The 18,679-nt window shown below is 61.7% G+C and overlaps 2 protein-coding genes across 5 annotated transcripts in view; one reads left to right on the forward strand and one right to left on the reverse strand.

The window, feature by feature from the left end:
- The window catches only part of LOC117646139 (ITG-like peptide), a 53,220-nt gene that overhangs the window by 15,295 nt on the left and 19,246 nt on the right, over positions 1-18,679 (reverse strand). For 3 of the 4 annotated variants that reach the window (XM_034386867.1, XM_034386870.1, XM_034386865.1), the window contains exons 2-3: positions 13,846-14,033; positions 1,168-1,173 (exon numbers count right to left, since the gene is read on the reverse strand). In XM_034386867.1, the coding sequence (XP_034242758.1) occupies positions 1,168-1,173; positions 13,846-14,031 (192 nt within the window). In that variant the 5' untranslated portion in view covers positions 14,032-14,033. The remainder of the gene's footprint in view (positions 1-1,167; positions 1,174-13,845; positions 14,034-18,679) is intronic. The other variant, XM_034386866.1, reaches the window with a different exon arrangement.
- On the forward strand, positions 10,320-11,683 carry LOC117646140. The gene is made up of 2 exons (XM_034386871.1): positions 10,320-10,417; positions 11,354-11,683. The coding sequence occupies exons 1-2, from the start codon at positions 10,370-10,372 to the stop codon at positions 11,636-11,638; spliced, it is 333 nt and encodes a 110-aa protein (XP_034242762.1). The 5' UTR covers positions 10,320-10,369; the 3' UTR covers positions 11,639-11,683.

An 18,679-nucleotide genomic window follows, 5' to 3' on the forward strand; every position in this document is an offset into this window, starting at 1 on the left:
CGGCTGGGGCGGCGGGGTGGAGTGCGGGGGGGGGGGGAGGGGGGGCAGGGCGGCGTGGGGCGCGCGGTGTTGGAGCACAGCCGGGGGAAGTGTTCTGAGCAGCATTAGGAGCGGCTTCTGTCCGCCTCCTTGGCTCCTGGCTCAGGGCTTCCCTCTCGGTTTCCCTGGTGGCGCCGTGTCGCCGTGTGACCGACAACCTGCCCGCCGAGCCCCACCTCGGCCGCGCCCCACACTGCTGCAAGCGGCCTGCAGCGTCAACGCTCGCGGCCAAAAGAAGACAGGCAACAAAAACAACAAAAGGCAACTGCTGGCGCGTTTCGTGTCTTTGTTTTCGGGTTTTTATCAACTTTTTTTTAGGGGCGAACCGGACTGAAAGGGGAATAAAAAGAAAGCGATCCACTTTGACGTCACGCGGCAACGCCACACAATGGCAGGCATGAGTGGCCGAGAGGCCGAGAGGGAAGGGCTCTGAGGATGTGAGTGCGGCCTGTCTCTGTCCGTCTGTCTGTCCATCCGTCTGTCTGTCCGTCTGTCTGTCCGTCTGTCCGTCCGTCTGTCTGTCCGTCTGTCTGTCCGTCTGTCTGTCCGTCTGTCTGTCCGTCTGCCTGTCCGTCTGTCTGTCTGTCTGTCTGTCTGTCCGTCTGCGCCACTCTGCGCGGAAGATGATCCCACACATTCCCGCAGAGAGAAAAGCTGGCATCTCGCGGCTCCGGTTCGCGCCGGTTCCGGTTCCGGTCGTTGAGCGCGTCCGGCGCCCCCTTCTCTCGCCCTCCGGCACTTCCGGCGCGCAGACTTCCGGTTTCCGGGGCCACCGCCGATTCCGGCCGCCAATACCGAGTGCGAGAGGAAGCGACGAGAGTTCACGGCTGGCTACACAAGCGAACTAAGTCGGATTAAAATTAATATAAATTTATTGCTTTTTTATTCGATTTGATTATATACCACTGCCGGATAGAATGAACTACTGCCAAGCACTACGCTCAGATGCAGCCCGGTTTGAACTGCTCTACCGTGAAAAACAGCTACCTAAAGCTGCGTAGCGCAGCGCTACTACACGACTAATTTTTTGTTTTTAAGGAACAACTTGACTTGAGCTACGACTACTCTACTCTGGCAACGTTACCAGGCGTGGGCTCCCGGAAGGAGCAAGGTCAGAACGGGTGTTACCTCCTGCTGGAGAAAGAGAAGAGAAAAAAGAGTTAGAAGAGAGGAAGAGAGAAACAGAGCAACGGTGTGAAAGTGGAAGTTAGTAGTGGTGGTTTGAAGGAGTGGGAAAGAAAGAGAGAGTGGCGAGAATATGGCGCACAGACCGGCCTGATCAATGCGGCCCGTTTAGCTGATGAAGATATACACTGCGACATGAAGGGCGACTAACAACGCCCCCCGCCCCCTTTCCCCTGTGCGGCCATCAGTCAGCCGGGCGAATTGCTCGCACAGCCTGGCGCAGCCGCACGCCGCGAGGACGCCTTGCAGTGGAGGCGCTCGGCAAGTCTCTCAGCGCGACCGAGCAAAGCGCGGAGCGCGCGGAGCCATCGGCAAACACGGCCAACATCGACGATGGAATGGATAGCACAGCCATTGGCACGCAGGCGGTCATGCAAACGCGCGCGCACACACACACACACACCACACACACACACACACACACACACACACACGCACACACACACGCACACACGCAAACACACGCACACACACACACACACACACACGCACACACACGCACAGACGCACACACACACACACGCACACACACGCACAGACGCACACACGCACACGCACACACACGCACGCACACACACACGCACGCACACACACACACACACGCACACACACACACACACACACACGCACACACACACACACGCGCACCGCTGCGCAGCGGAGAGGGATTCGCTTATGTGCGGTTCACTCGTCGCCGCCGCCGTCGTCTGCTCGCTGTATCACGGCTCCAGATTACGAGCAGTTCCATTGAAAGGCAACGGCAACGACGGCGCAGTGGGTCACCGATCGGTCTCCGCGCCGCCCCGCGCGAGGGGGACGCCTCGCTAAAGTTACCTCCGTATCCGGTTTTTGAATTGTTTTCGAGTTTGTTTTGTAAAAAATTAAAAAATAAAAGTGTGCGGGTACTTTCTCCGCGACCGCGGCACCTGGCCGTTCTCAGGCCGGACGGGGACCCGGCGACCCGGCGACGCGGCGACGCGGCGACGCGGCATCAGTTCCCCGAATCTGCTTCCGTGCGCCACGCCGCCGAGAACCAGACCAGCCAGCCCCAGCCCCAGCCGAGGTGGAGGTGGACTAAAAACGAAAAAAGAACTCGAAAGCGGCGAAGGGGTCTGGCGGTGGCGTGCTGATGACGAAAGCAATTTCGACTCATTAGCAAGAGAGAAAACACTCTGCGCAATGGCAACGGGCTTGGGGACACTGGCCGACCCGTCTGGCGTCAGAGCGCTGCGGTCACTGCAGTGGGCGCAGGCGGCCAAAACTCGAGACGCGGTTTGAGCTCCAGAGTCGCTAAATGGGACTCGAACCGAACGTGTGACCCCACCAATGGATTCCTCGTTCGGAGAGCATTCCATTCGTGGGGTCCATTCGTGGGGTCACACGTTCGGCCCGAGCCCCGAGCGACTCTGGAGCTCAAAACGCGGCCGCACCGGTCTTCTGGCCCACTGTGCGCCAGACGAAAATTGGCGCGTGTGGCGCAGCAGCACCAACTCACCAACCAACAGCAGCACAGCCGAGTACACTGGGAAAGGGAAATGATAAGGGCGGTGCGCCTGGCAGTGGAGTGGCGCCACGCGTGCGGCGGGTCGCACCCACAGCACGTGTCCTGGAGCAACCGGAGCAGCACACCCAATCAGAGCCCCAACTCCCCCTCCCCCTCCACTCGAGGCCGACCGGGCCGAGCGGCTGGGTGCGACAAGTCGTGCTGAGCATCGCGGCGCCGGCATTACCGGACAGTTTGCCCAAGTAATTGCTGGCAGGGCTTGGCGGTGCCGCCGCCGTGCCGCCGCCAGACCGCGCCTCGCCCTCGGCGTCGCCGGGAACAGCGGGGACCGCCTCAGCGCACAATCTGGACCGGGGCGCCTTGCGCGAGTGTGAAATATGTGCATGGGTATCGCGCTCGGGGCGCGGCGGGGCGGGGCAGGGCGGGGTTGCCGTACCCTGGCCGCCATAACATCCATCGCACCCTCACAGACGCCTCACACACACGTACACACACATACACACTCACACACACACACACACACACACACACACAGGCACGCGAATAAAGCGAGAAAGAAAGGGAAACACCGCGGCTTGCCATGCCCCATCCCTCCTCCTCCCAACCCCGCCAGGACTAACAGGGCCGTGGCGCTAGACAAAGACAAAGGCGCTCATAATCACGCTGGCGGTGGTGGAGGTACCGGGGGGGTGCGCTGCTTTTCAAAGGGGTACCTGCGCCCACCCCGCCCCGCCCCGCCCCGCCCCGCCCCGCCCCGCCCCGCCCCGCCCCGTCCCGCCCCGCCCGCGCCCCGCCCCGCCGCGCCCGCGCCCCGCTCCGCCGCGCCCCGGGCCACCGCCAGCGCGCCGAAGTTGTCGCCGTGGTGGGCGCGGCCCCTCCGGAGAGCACCGGGCGGGCACGGCGGGCACAGTGTTTGTGCCGTGTTGTTGTTCCATCAGTTAGCGCGCGAGGAGCCCCCAGCCGCCCGCAGCACCCCGAGGCCTTTGCCGGGGCCCCAGCGACCGCTGCTGTCATGACTCCGCTGTCTGGCTGCGAGGGAGCGCGGGGGCGGGGGCACGGCCGGCCGCCTCGGCATCGGATTTGCTCATTCAAATTAAATCGAACGATCCCTTTTCCCCGATCTCGGCAATCTCGGACGTTCTTGACAAGTGGGTGCCTCCCCTGCCCCTGCATATTCATGCGGCATCACTTACTCTGCCATTACGCTGTGTATTCATGAGACACCCGAATAATGCAGCGCCGGCCTCGATGGGTCTCGAACCCGTGACCTTTGCATCTCGAGTGCGGCGTCGCTACCCGCTCGGCCACGGTAACCCGGTGCGACGCGCCGCCGCCCGCGCGCCTGACCCTGGATCCGCCATCGCATCGCATCGCGTCGCATGGCCGCTGTAATTTGGATAATGGGTGTCCCCGTCCCGTCCCGCCGTCGCCTAGACCGTCGCCGACCCCAAGCAGCCGGCAGGCAGGCGGGCAGGCTGCGTCGTCGTCTGGCAATTAGTGCCGCGCTCGGAGTGGCGCCCGCCTCGCCCCGCCTCGCCTCGCACAAGGCATTGTTATTTGTTATTCAGAACCACAAAGCCGACAGCCTCTTGGCCAAGTTTCCTCGGCGTGGCCGTGGACTGGCCGTGGGGCCCGGTGCCCCTCCATCGCGCGCTCCGCCCCAAGTCCGAACCAATTTGCCAATGGATTGATCGACCGTCGGGCGGGCCGGGGCTCTAGGCCGGGCCGGGCCGGGCTGGGGCCCTCTAGCCTAGCCGGGATGCGAGGCGAGGGTTTTACCGGAAGGGGCGGAACTCCGGCGCGCGCGCTTCCGGTTCGGTGACGTCACCGTATTAATGAAGACCCTTCGTCTTTGCCGTGCACCCGGGCCTCCGCGCGCCGCGAACCTCGCCCACGAGGCCGCGACGAACTTGCCTGCCAGCCACTCACGGGGCCAAAGTAACTTGCTCTCAAACTCCCCGGGCGGCGTTCCAGCTCTAGCCGCTCATGCACCCCCCGCTCCTCCCCTCCCCTCCCCCACCCGTCCTTTCTGGTGGCCGTTTTGCAGTGCTGCCCGTGCTGGGCGCCCAGGAAACGAGGAAGGAACGGCTCGACACGGCCGCGCCGCTGTCACTGCAAGTTTCATGGGACTCTTCCTTTTTTTTTTCTTCGTGTTGACGCCGAGGTGCCAGGCCGAGAGATGCGCTTTTATGGCTCGGCTTTCCCTGCCTTGGGCTTTGCCGAAGTTTACGCCCCGCCGCTGCGCCGCTGCGCCGTCTCCCAGACCGTCGCTCCGTCACACCATGTTTCCGCCCCGTTCCCGTTGCGCCCCGCCAACAGCACACAACGCCCCGCCGACGGCACGCCGTCCCGGGGCACTACTCATTCACCCCCTGCTCCCGCGGAAACACAATGCACTTTCCTGCAGCAGTTTCGCCCTCTTTTCATTCCCTTTCCTTTCTCTCCAGCGCCGCCTCCCTCCCTCCCCCTCTCTCTGGAATTTTCCAACAGCATACCTGCGTGTGATTCTGTGATTTGGCCTCGTCGCTGCAGGCCGAGCGGTCTGCGCCTCGCGGTGCCTGCGGTGGGGGGCGCCCACCCGATGATGTCAATTTAGCTTCAAACTTGATTCTGCTCCTCATCCCACGCGGCGCCCCCTCCAGCCGGTGCGCTCTGCAGTGGCTGTGGCTTCGTCTCTCTCGCCACCATCGCCACGCAGCGCCGACCCGCGAGTCTGCTGCCCCTGGAACCACACCCCTCCCCCTCTCTGCCCCGTGTGACATTGGGCTGGCCGCTGCCAAGGTCACTGCTGCCGATGCAGTGCTGCAGCCCTCTGGAGAGAGAAAGAGAGAGGGGAGGGGAGGGGGTAGCACGCGCTCGTCGAGTGTGCACCGGCTTCACCGCATCTATGGCGGGCAGGCCACCGAGTGGCTGCTCTCCACGGCGTGACGTCATCGCCGTTGGCGGCCTTCGCCTGCCCGTGTGAAAAAATTTCATGAAACCTGTCGGAATTGGGCCTGAATGAGGTCTGAACGGTAAGACAGCGACAAGACCGTTTCCACACGAGATTCCGATGGGATTCAGATAGGATTCAGACTGCGGTCAGATGGATAAGGCACGCCAGAGGCAGCCTGAAAAGGCCCTGAAGAGTGTCTGACTTCCGTCTGAAAACGGCCGTGCAGGCGTCTGAAAAGTGGTCACTTTCCAGGTGCCATTCCGACGGGATTCAGACCGGATTCAGACCGATTCATGAGGGTGCATGAAAATAAGGTAAACAGAGAGGGTCCGCTCGGACCGGAGTCGAACCCCACGCACAGAGCGTAGAAGTCCGACACTCTCACCGCTGGGCCAGAGCGACGAGATATGGAACGGTCGGGCACGCGCAGCTCATAGCGCGCAGCCGGACAGCGCCAGATGCAGCACTGTTGTCTTCAGGTAAGTCGCACATGCGACACTTGCCCCTTTATTTTCCGACTCGTTGACACCGTCATATTTGACGCGGCGTGCTTTAATGCGCTTGTTTATACATGTCGATGAATTCCAGACTGCATGCATACGACTACCTCTCTAAGGCGTCAGACAACAGTGCTGCATCTGGCGCTGTCCGGCTGCGCGCTATGAGCTGCGCGTGCCCGACCGTTCCATATCTCGTCGCTCTGGCCCAGCGGTGAGAGTGTCGGACTTCTACGCTCTGTGCGTGGGGTTCGACTCCGGTCCGAGCGGACCCTCTCTGTTTACCTTATTTTCATGCACCCTCATGAATCGGTCTGAATCCGGTCTGAATCCCGTCGGAATGGCACCTGGAAAGTGACCACTTTTCAGACGCCTGCACGGCCGTTTTCAGACGGAAGTCAGACACTCTTCAGGGCCTTTTCAGGCTGCCTCTGGCGTGCCTTATCCATCTGACCGCAGTCTGAATCCTATCTGAATCCCATCGGAATCCCGTGTGGAAACGGTCTTCCCGTGTAAGTCTGAAACGCCCGCTACCGTCGTTCACGCGTCCTTTCTATCGTCGTCTGAGAACGACGGGACTGAGACGCTCGCACCACGGGGACCACGACTGTAGAGCGACGAGAGAAGGACGTCGGAACGACCATTTCGGACGTCGCTCTAGCGTCTTGCTCCGGTCGTTGTATCGTCTCGCTTCCGTCGTGGTTTTGACGAAATGCGCTACCAGATCGCGACCGCAGAACGACCGAAACACGACGAAAATCAGCTAACGGTGAGCAAAAAAGAGAAAAATTGGAGACCGGGACAGGGCCCGACGGGGAATCGACCCTACAACTTTGATGCTTCGAAACCGGTGATCGAAGCCACCGGGCCAGAGTGACTTCTGCCACATGGCTCCAACTGTCTGAACGTGACTCTGCATCCGGTGGTTTACCGCGGTTGGCAACGATTGGAGACACTAAGACCAATTGGCATCCAGAGAGTAGGAACAGAGCGAGATTGAGGCTATGACTCTGGGATGGAACTTAAATGTAGGAAAGTGGGGCACTAAGCAGTCACCGTATCTTGGTATCTCAGATAGTTGTTGTCCACCGCGGTAAACCACCGGATGCAGAGTCACGTTCAGACAGTTGGAGCCATGTAGCAGAAGTCACTCTGGCCCGGTGGCTTCGATCACCGGTTTCGAAGCATCAAAGTTGTAGGGTCGATTTCCCGTCGGGCCCTGTCCCGGTCTCCATTTTTTCTCTTTTTTGCTCACCGTTAGCTGATTTTCGTCGTGTTTCGGTCGTTCTGCGGTCGCGATCTGGTAGCGCATTTCGTCAAAACCACGACGGAAGCGAGACGATACAACGACCGGAGCAAGACGCTAGAGCGACGTCCGAAATGGTCGTTCCGACGTCCTTCTCTCGTCGCTCTACAGTCGTGGTCCCCGTGGTGCGAGCGTCTCAGTCCCGTCGTTCTCAGACGACGATAGAAAGGACGCGTGAACGACGGTAGCGGGCGTTTCAGACTTACACGGGTTGTCGCTGTCTTACCGTTCAGACCTCATTCAGGCCCAATTCCGACAGGTTTCATGAAATTTTTTCACACGGGTGCCTTCGCCTGCCTATTCGCCGCGCTGGTCGAGAGGCACAGGGCTTTCATTGTGGAAATTGCACGGGCGGTTTTGTTGGCCGGAAGGCGCCACTTCCCCGACGTGGACCCACCCTCCACGATGACGCCTCTTGCGGCGGGAAACGCGTTGCACTGCGGGCCACGGTTCTGGCTCGGCTGATCGGCCGCAGCAGGTGGGCTGGGCCCCAATGGGCCCCAAGGGCCCCGCGGGGGGCTCTGCTGGGAGGGGAGGCGACGCGGCTGCCGCTCTGTGGACTGTGATGCCGTGAAGTCACTTCCACGGCGATCTCTCCAGAAGCGTCCAGAACCAGGACCAGGACGGCAAGAATAGTTAGTGCCTTTCGTCAAATTTATGCACGAGAGTGTGTATTCTCTGTCCTCGTCGCTGCCGGGCCGCCAAATTAGGTGTCCCCCCGCCGCCCCCGCCACCTGAGAGCACGGTGAGTGGGGTCGGTGCGACCGCACTGCGGGGGCGGGCGGCTGGCTGGCAGCCTGACCCGCGGCCTGACCGCAGCGGGCTCGTCCCGGACGGCCCCCAGCACGTCCTCGTCGTCCTAGGTCGTCCTCGTTCGTCCTCCAGGGCTTCGGCCGCCTTTGGCGCCGCGTCGGAAAGCCTAAAGCCTCGTCCTGACACCGTAAAAGCTTTCAGTCCGCCCGGCCTCGCTGCCCGGAGGCTTTGGAGGTGGCTGACGTGACGCCGCGGCCGGTGTCCGCCCCGCCGCCTGCTCCGCCTGCTCCGCCAGCTCGGCTAATTTAATCTGGCGCAAGGCGAGTGCTGCACGCACACGAGGTGGATTAGGCCAGGATCACCGCCCTCCAAACGACGTCCTCCCCCACATCATCCTCTTATCCGTCCCTAAATCCTGGCCAGCACAGAGAATGGGGCCTGGGGCGGCCGTGATGGCGGGGTGGTTCCGGGAGCACCACCAGAGAGCGGCGCCATAGAGCGGCAGAGCGGCGCCATAGAGCGGCAGAGCGCCGCCATAGAGCGCCGCCAAAGAGCGCCGCCATAGAGCGCCGCCATAGAGCGCCGCCATAGAGCGCCGCCATAGAGCGCCGCCATAGAGCGCCGCCATAGAGCGCCGCCATAGAGTGCCGCCATAGAGCGCCGCCATAGAGCGCCGCTATAGAGCGCCGCCATAGAGCGCCGCCATAGAGCGCCGCCATAGAGTGCCGCCAGCGCCGCCATGGAGCGCCGCCATGGAGCGCCGCCATAGAGCGCTGCCATAGAGCGCCGCCATAGAGCGCCGCCATAGAGCGCCGCCATAGAGCGCCGCCATAGAGCGCCGCCATAGAGCGCCGCCATATTCCAGACGCAGGATCGCTCGCCAGGGTACGTCTGACGAATCCTTCCCCTGCTGCACCGTGAGCTGCAAACGCGGCATCCGTCTGCATTGCGACCGACTTCGCTTGGACCGGCCGCGTTTGCACTACTTGCCCCGCTCCAGTGGGTCGCCGGCGTGGCGGCGTGGCTCCAGCGCCACTCCGGCGCCACTCCAGGCACGATTGATATTCTGTATGCCAAGTCGTCGGCGCGGAAAGCATCAGGCGAAGCGAGCCAAGCGATCCGCCGCCACCCGCGCCGCGTACTAATGAAGGCATTCCGGGCGCCCCGCCCCGCCCCGCCCCGCCCCGAACCGCCCCGCCCCGCCCCGCCCCGAACCGCCCCCCCGCCCCGCCCTGCCCCGCCCCGCCCCGCCCCGCCCGAGGAAGGAGACGACGGTCTGAGTGTTCGCTCGCCTGGAGAAAGGAGAAGCCGCGCGAGGCGCGCGCAAATTTGCGCAAATTTAAATATACGCCGGCCTAACCCGCGCTATTTCGAGGTGCCTCCGCGCTCGGGTGCCGCTGCAAAGGCACTCTGTGCGGACGAGGGCTGGAGCGCTGGAGCGCTGGAGGACGTGACGTGCCTCGTCATCTGCTTCCTCCACTTCCCACCCTCCCCCCTCTTCTTTCGGAATCGCACAACTCCTCAACTTAATTCCTATCCAAGCGCGCACACACACACACACAAGCGCGCATACAGGCACCACACGCCGAGTGCTCTGGCTTGGAACGCCCGGAACGCCCGGAACGCCCGGAACGCCCGGCGCAACGCCGGGTGGAGTGCTGCACATGCGTATGGATGCGGCGAGAGACGCATTTTCGTGTACAGGAACGTACTCAAAAGCTGCCGTCGTGACTGCAGCACGCTTTCTCTGGCACACTCGTGCGGGTGCGTCGGGTTCGCAAACACGAAAAAGACAACAAAAATTATGTATATTTATCAAATATAATATAAATTTTCGCAAATATCAGCTTTGACGAACTTCTAGTACTTGGTGTCGTAATAGGAAAAAAACCCGAACAACGCACCTCCCAATACAGGACAGCCAACTATAATGACTTGGACTTCACGAAACCCATTAAATCTGAGCTAACGATGGTGATTCTGACGATGTCACGGCAGGTGTGAGTCGTTACCAGTGGATTTGTTTAGTGCCCGGTCGTGCACACCGTGCAGTTGGGTCGTTTGCGCCACCGGCGGTCGTGACTGGCCGGCACTCGCTCGGCCTTTATAAGGGCCGACAGGGCGGCAGTCGGTACCAAAGTCTTCTCACCATGGCTAGGCTCATCACCTTCATCGCTCTCGTGTGCATCTGCCTGGCGGTAAGCTGCAGCTTCCATGGGCTTGCTACTGCGACCCGATATGCTTTTGTTTTAGTACACCAAGTGTGCGGTTCAACCAGAGCCTCTTGACTAGTTACGTAGTGAACCGACGAATTCGGTGTACTTGTTGAACGAGCGACTCACGGTGGGACCGGTGAAGGCGGTCAAAATCCGGGACTGGTTTTGGACTCCAGAGTCGCTTAATATGACTCATACCGAACGTGTGACCCCACCAATGGATTGCTCTCCGGACGAGGAATCCATTAGTGGGGGCACACGATTGATTCAAGTCCTGTTTAGTGACCACTGAGAATGAATTGGTCACCACCATCACCCTTTTAATGGGTGATGCAACTTCGTTGCCCAAATTTTGGTGACGAAAAATTCATCACCCGAAATTTGGTAACAGGCGTTAGGTCGCCCAAATTTGGGTAACGCCGTCGGCGACGCCGTGAGGGTCCCGATGACGTCCATCCGGGGCCACCACGATGACCGGAGGCCTCAACGCCACAATGGGTCATCGTGGTGGCCCCGGAAGAGCGTCATCGGGGACCTCACGGCGTCGCCGATGACGTTACCCAAATTTGGGCGACGATTTTATGACTGCCCAAAATTTGGTCACCGCGAGCTCGTCACCCAAATTTGGGCAACGATGCGTGCGTTACCCAATGAAAGGGCGATGGTGGTTACTCTTTCATTCTCAGTGACGGTGGAGCTCAAGACGCGCCTAGAGTTTTGGCCGCCTGCGCCGGTCCGGCCCACTGTGCAGCGACAGCCAGCAGGGTTGGCTGGCTACACGGTAAAAACGGTACCTGGTTTTCCCAGGAAGCCTATGGTAGAGACATAGGCGATTTCCAGGGAGTTCCTGGGAAAACCAGGAACCGTTTTTACCGTATACAGATCGGAACCTGGGGTAACCTCCCGTTCTCCGTGCAGGCCGCCATGATGGTCGCCGGCGAGCACAAGCCGCCGCCACACAAGCTGGCCAAGAGGGCCGGCAAGTGGAGCATCTCCAAGGCCCCCGGCAGCCCCACCAAGCGCGGCACGCTCAAGGGCCCCCACGGCTCGGAGCTGCACAAGACCGAAGACGACAGCGGCACCAAGACCACCGGCAAGCTGTTCAAGGGCAAGCCCGCCCGGTACGTCTCCCCTCCTCGCGAGGGACAGCCCCACTCCGGCGGCGAAGCCAGCACCAGCAAGGGCAAGAAGAAGGGACACTAATCAAATCGCCGTTCAATCCGACCCGTCAATAAAAGCATGATGATATATTCTGTTTTCATTCCCTGGCAACCAGGGTCTCACTCTAAATGTTGTACAGTGAAGATTCACCATATTATGGTGAAAATGTTCCATATATTATGGTGGTGCAGCTGACTTCAAAACATATCATTGAGAATTCATCGTACCTTATAGATATTTTGACGAATTTCGTTGGTATTTCACCATAAGACATTTACAGTGCTCCCCGCAGCGGGTGCTTGGCAGTGCTCAAAACAGCCGCGCTCTCGCCGAGGCTCTCGCTCGCTCTCGCTGCACGAGATGGGGAGGGGCCGGGAGGGGCAGTGCCAGGCAGTGCGAACTACCGAGACGAGGGCGAAGGCTGAACGCGGGCAATGCGAGGGTAATGAAACGGCGCGGCTAATTCAGCGAGGCAAACACAGAGCCGGCCGGCGGTAGGGCTGCGGCCGAACGCGCTCAGCGCGAGGAAGTCCAGAGCGTCGTCGCGCTGCCGACATGCAAATTGCACAGCCCGTCGAGTCAACAGTCTTTTCATTTTCAGGTTGGGTGAAGCGCAGCACAGCGCAGCGCAGGGTGGGCGTGGTATGGCGTGGTGTGGGACAGGCCGGTGGGGCTGGCGGGGCTGGCGGGGCTGGCGGGGCTGGCGGGGCTGGCGGGGGGGGCTGGCGGGGCTGGCGGGGGCTGGCGGGCGCGGCCGGCCGCTGTCGTGATGGCGAAGGTAACGCCTTGGTGATTTCCCCCGTGGCGTTCCGAGGCGTTGCGTTGCTCTTGCGCCGTGGCGCCGTCCAGTGGGCCGTGAGTCACTTTACGGAGGGGCTAGCCTCGGCCGGCCCGGGGAGAGGGAGGGGAAAGCGGGACAGCCCACCCTTTCGACAGGAGACGCGATGAGGTAATTGATTGAATTGATTCCATATTTCCTGCCGCAAAACGGTTTTCTTTATTGCGTTTCGCCTTCCGCGCGTTCGCGTTGCGACATCGAGCGTCATGAGCAAATGGGCTACGATGGTGCCTTTGAGGAAACCGAAGAGGGTCGGCTGATATGTTGTCCAGCCCTACCGAAACGCACCGCAAAATCAAGACCAAATTTTCAGTTTTATCATCTTTTTTCGGTTTGTTTCGGTCTATGTCGATTTGCAGCGCTTCGGCCGTTTGGTCCGTTTTATCCCCGGGCCGTGGACCGCGGGTGCGGCGACCGGCTGCCCTCAAAGTGGCGTCGTGTCGCCCGTAATCGCGCCCCGTTTGGCGCCCCGTTTGGGTGCTCTGTTTGGCCGCTCCGGTTCGGGGGACCGCCGACCCGTCGTTCCGCCGTTGACATTCGTTTTACAGCCGTCGCCGCGGCGGGGTGCGGCTTGCGGCAGTCGCTGCGAACCCCCCTCGGAACCCCCGGACCCGCTGCTCCGTTTGCGCGTGGGCTTGTGTCAGCTTTCTGTCGGGTTGCGGCGCCGCCCCGCCCCGCCCCGCCCCGCCCCGCCTCGCCAAAGTGGGATAAACAAGCCCGTCCTAATGGGCCTGGACAGGCGAATAGAGAGAGACAAACAAACAGGTCGGGGAGGACGCGCCGCACCGCGTCGCCTCCGCAAACGGCTCTGGCAGCTCGCCCCCCTCCGCCCCCTCCCCTCCCCCCGCCCCCCTCCGCCCCCCTCCGCCCCCCTCCGCCCCCCCCGCCCCCCTCCGCCCCCTCGCCCCTCGACGTGGCCGTCACTCTCAACGGAGGCGTCGGCGGCCTGCACACCGGTGTATCGACAGCGAAGAGAGAAAAATCCTCTCCAAAGAAAGTCGAATCAAATGTGAAGGCGAGGTGGGACGATTGGGTTGGCATTATTTGGCCACCGTGGGCGTATCCTTCAGCGAGAAGCGCCCTCGGCGTGCTTTGCATGGCCGCGTCGCCCGGGGCCTCCTCACACACCGAGCAGCCGGAAACGGGGGCGTCGTCAAAGACGGATGGAGTCACACACACACGCACACACACACACACACAGCAGGGGTCGTCTGACGAGTCACATGTGCTCGCAGCCTACGCCTCGGGAATATTTATGACTGCCTAAAGAAAGCGCAGAGCGAACCGCTGTGGGTCTCACAGGTCCTGTGCGTGCCGTTCGATTTGTTTAGGGTATAAACAAGTAACCCGTAAACAACAAAAAAATGACGGAGTCGGTGGGATTCGAAGCCGGGTCCGTCGGCAAGCTTACCTGTAAGAAGGGCGCGGTGCGGTGGGTGTTGCCGAAGCCCCCGTGGCCGCCGTAGCCGAGGTTGGACAGCATCTCGGGGCTGAAGCGGTTGAAGACGCCGCCCCAGGCCGCGGCGGGCGCCGTGCACACGGCCAGCACCACCACGAGGGGCAGCATCACCAGGCTGGCGCTGCCGGCGTTCCTCATGCCTGCGGACAAAAGAGCGAAGAGTTAGTCGTGTTTCCGTCGTGAGGCCGTGGCCGTGGAGCAGGCGAGAGCCCCTGCGGAGCTCCGGGTAGGCAAGCCCGTCGAGCGCGGCCGCGCCGCGGGAGAGTCCAGCCTCCTTTTCGCAGGGGCCCTGGTGGAGGCGGCGGCGGCCTTTTCCAGTGTGGCGCGCCAGGAAGCTCGGCAGCCACCGCGGGCGCGTCAGGGGGCGGCTTTGACGCCCTTTGAACTCCTTTGGCGTGCTTTGAACTCCTTTGGCGCGCTCTGACGCGCTTTGACGCGCTTTGGCGGTGAATGCGGAAGGTGAAGAATCTCCCTGAGGCGAATCAATAGAGAATAGCGCGAGGTGCGGCGAGGTGCCCCGGCACTGCGGGGAAGGGACTGCAGGTTGGCCTCCGCGCCCTGCCCTCGCTGCCGCCCTGCCCGCCGCCCTGCCCGCCGCCCTGCACCACGCAGCCGCAGGGGTCGCTGGCGGTCACCAACCCCGCCGAGGCCCTGGGGACGCAGGGCGGCGGGCAGGGCGGCGGGCAGGGCGCGAAGGCCACGGCGACGAGCTCTAGTTTTCGGGGCAGCAGGATGGATAAGCTGGGCTCGCGCTGGGCGGTAGCTGCTGAATTATGAGCGAGGAAAGAGAGAGAAGGAGATAGCGCGATTTTGACAGCCACGACAAACGCGGTTTTAGATGGTGGCGCCAGCGTGCAAGAAGATTTTTTTTATCTCTGTTTTTCGTGTTTTTTGTTTCGTTTTGGGGTAAGCGACGCTGCGAGATGAAGACAGCCCGCTGGGAACGTTGCTGTTTTGCAACAATAATGGGGCGATTTAATCACTCGCCCACGCGGGGTTGTTGGGTGGGGGTGGGGGAGCCGCCTTTGTGTGCCCTGCCTGGGTACCGACTGCGGGCACCGAGGCGGGCACCCGTCGCACTCGTACTCTCGTCACGATTGTGTGTTCTTTAGACTTCCCTTCTCGCTCCGGACGGCTCCCGGAGGGATGCGCCCTTCTGATTGCCCACCGGTTCTCCGCCCTCGCATCGGGTACGTGCGCGCGCGTGGGTGTGTGTATGTGTGTGTATGTATGTGTGTATGTATGTATGTATGTATGTATGTATGTATGTATGTATGTATGTATGTATGTATGTATGTATGTATGTATGTATGTGTATGTATGTACGTGTATGTGTGTGTATGTATGAATGTGTATGTGTGTGTGTGTGTGTATGTGTGTGCGTGTGTATGTGTGTGTGTATGTGTGTGCCGATGTGTATACGAGAGGTCCCAGCGCTGGGGCTAGTTTGTGGTCGTGCATGGAATTAAGGAGAGCTCTGCAAAAACATGGCGGCCCTTTCTGGGGCCCTTTCTGGGGTCGCCGCCACTCGCTGGAGCCGCTGGATTACAAACGCGGAGCCCCTCACCCTCGGTACAGCACAGTGGGCCTCCCCGCGGAGAAAGGCGAGACCGAGGGGGCCAGCTTGGGGGCAGGTTGGCACTCCTGGCTCCAGCCTGGCTCCCCCACCCCCCGCCTCTTCGCCACAGAGCGTGTACCGCTAGATTACCGGGGGCGCGCTGCGCTGCGCGCTGCGGGCGGCGAAGCCAGCAGCCGGCAGCGACGTGGCGCCCGCGTCGCCCACACCTCCGAGTGCGGAGTACAGTACACTCGAAAACACGGCTTTGCGCGCGCAGCGGGTCAGGTCAGGCCGGGCCACACGACGACCGAAAAATAAACAGCAATAAAAAAAGCACTGGACAGTGTGTATAAGCCAACCAGGATGACAAAAAAAAGGGGGGTTTGCTCTCGCTGGACGCGCTCCACTCGTTCCACTCCACGCGCCAGGCGTGGGGCGGGGCAGCGTGTCAGGCTGAGGGTGAAATATTGAGACGCGTCGCACCACGACAAGCGGCAGCGCGGTTGCTGCTCCACTTTTTTTCTCCTTTCCTTTGCGGGCGAGCTCGCAGGGATTTGGCAAGGTTGGGGCTGGTGTGGTGCGACGCGGTGCGGCGACGCGGTGACGAGCAGCAGTAAGTCACGCCACGCTGGGTCTGCAATGCAGACTCTGCATCGCTCAGTCAGGACCTCGTCCAGGACCTCGTACAGAACCTCGTCGAGGACCTCACCCAGGACCTTGTCCAGGCCCTCGTCCAGGATCTCGTCCAGAACTTCGTCGAGGACCTCACCCAGGACCTTGTCCAGGCCCTCGTCCAGGAACTCGTCCAGGACCTCGTCCAGGACCTCGTCCAGGACCTCGTCCAGAACCTCGTCCAGAACCTCGTCCAGGACCTCGTCCAGGACCTCGTCCAGGACCTCGCCCAGGACCTCCTCCAGGACCTCGTCCAGGACCTCGTCCAGGACCTCGTCCAGGACCTCGTACAGAACCTCCGTCGAGGACCTCGTCCAGGACCTCGTCCAGGACCTCGTCCAGGACCTCGTCCAGGACCTCGTCCAGGACCTCGTCCAGGACCTCGTCCAGGACCTCGTCCAGGACCTCTCAGGACCTCGTCCAGGACCTCTTGCAGGACCTCGTCCAAGACCTCGTCCAGGACCTCGTCCAGGACCTCGTCCAGGACCTCGTCCAGGACCTCGTCCAGGACCTCGTCCAGGACCTCGTCCAGGACCTCGTCCAGGACCTCGTCCAGGACCTCGTCCAGGACCTCGTCCAGGACCTCGTCCAGGACCTCGTCCAGGACCTCGTCCAGGACCTCGTCCAGGACCTCGTCCATAGGACGAGGCACTGTTGCTGTGCCTGGGGGTGGTGGGGGGCGCGCTTTGCATTCCTCCTCGACCCGGACAACACTTTTCCGCTTCATGGGGCCGCTCCGGCAGACTCCAGCAGACTCCAGCAGGGGGTGGGGCCACCAGCAGATTCGCGCGCTGGCCCTGCGTAATGCGTTGTCACCCCCCGAGGACACATACGCGCCGCCGTCCCAGCCCCAAAATAAGCTCATGGAGTCTGGGGTCCAGCGGCTGGAGCGCGACGCTCCTCTGGCCGCCTGTTTGTATTTTCGCAGGCCTCCGACTCCAGCTTCAGCCCGCCTCCATGACGGCCGACGACCTCTTTTGTCCCCGTGCAGGAGACGACCACTGTAAAACTACACCGTAAATTCATCACGAGTTAGACGGATAAATTAACCCTCAAGTTTTTCTTTTCCTACCCCTACTTCATCGCTTAAAAGTCAATCAGGGAAACTTTTCGCCACAAAAAAAGAGACGTGACCAAATGAGGCAGCGTGTTTTATTTTTGAACGTGTACTTCGGGAAGAGAACGCGGGGAAGGGGGCCGGCTTTAATTGCCCCGTGGTGACGCAGAAGGGCTCTTTTATGCTCAGTGTTTGCGCACCGAGAGCCGAAAGCCGAAAGCCACCGCGCGGCCGCCTCAAAGCCCCTCGCCGTGCTCCGCCCACGCGCTTCCTCTGCGGCGAACCTGGCGAAGCAGGCAAAGGCACAAGTGGCGTCACACCGGCCCGACTGCTGCTTATTCGCGCGGGCGACTGGGTCACCCCCCCCCCCCCCCCCCCCTTCCGGCCTAACCCCCTGCGGTCCCCGCTGGGAAGGGAAAGCGACACTGAGGCTTGCAGCAGCGCCACGCGCCGCACTGCCGTTCGTTTCCGGACAGAGCGAGAAAGAGGGGGGAGAGAGCGAGAGAGCGAGAGAGAGAGAGAGAGAGAGAGAGAGAGAGAGAGAGAGAGAGAGAGAGAGGAGAGAGAGAGAGAGAGAGAGAGAGAGAGAGCGACCTCACAAAAGGGATGTCCGCCTCGCTGCTCGGCACCGCGCGGCGCTGTCTCGCGGCGCGCTCCCCAGAGGGCGAGCAGGAGGTGGAGGAGGTCGCCAAGATCATGGCGGTGCTGGTGTGTGAATATCGCGGACGGCCAAAAAGGAAAGAGAGGAAGAAGGCGAAGCCATAACGGGGCACTCGGGCCCCTCTCAAGCTGCCGCCGCGCGTGGCCAACTCGCGAGGCGAGAGCGGGCGGTCCTGTCCTACCCCCTCCCCCCTTTCTCCTGCCACCCCCTCCCCCTTTCCGGTCGGCCGCGCACTGCGGGGCTCCGCGCTGTCAACATGTCCATCGGCCGGTAATGCCCAAGGCGGGACGACAGGTGGATGGCGGCCTTAATTAAAGTCACGTGGCTACTTCTCTCCTCCCCCTTCTCTCTCTCTCTCTCTCTCTCTCCGTGCTTTTCTCGGGTATTCGTCGGGTAGCCGAGGCCGCGGGCCGCGAAGGAATATTGCACAACCGGAGACAATGGCGCGCGAGAGAGACGGCGATAGAAAATACAGCGGCCGGCTCAATATCGGAGGACGCGCCGGCCCTCCAAACAAAGGACGAAACACTAAAGCACACGCGTCCTTGCAATCCCCTTCCCCCTCCCCGCCCCAGCCATCTCCCTTGGCGTGTTTTCACAGCTGCGCTCGTCTGTATAAAAGCCGACATAAAACCGAGTACAGCACGGTCCGTTGTGCCTGGTGGGCCCACCTGGCCGGCAGGTGGCCCGCAGGTGGCCCGCAGGTGGCCCGAAGGTGGCCCGAAGGTTGCCCGAAGGTGGCCCGAAGGTGGCACGAAGGTGGCCCGCAGGTGGTCCGAAGTTGGCCCGCAGGTGGTCCGAAGGTGGCCGGAAGGTGGCCCGAAGGTGGCCCGAAGGT

Source organism: Thrips palmi, unplaced genomic scaffold, assembly GCF_012932325.1.
Source record: "Thrips palmi isolate BJ-2018 unplaced genomic scaffold, TpBJ-2018v1 HiC_scaffold_19, whole genome shotgun sequence".
In the NCBI taxonomy this organism is placed as follows: domain Eukaryota; kingdom Metazoa; phylum Arthropoda; class Insecta; order Thysanoptera; family Thripidae; genus Thrips; species Thrips palmi.

Coding starts and splice junctions, on each gene's coding strand:
- LOC117646140 (XM_034386871.1), top strand. CDS start 10,370: ATGGCTAGGCTCATCACCTTCATCGCTCTCGTGTGCATCTGCCTGGCG. Junction 10,418..11,353: donor TCGTGTGCATCTGCCTGGCG/GTAAGCTGCAGC, acceptor TTCTCCGTGCAG/GCCGCCATGATGGTCGCCGG.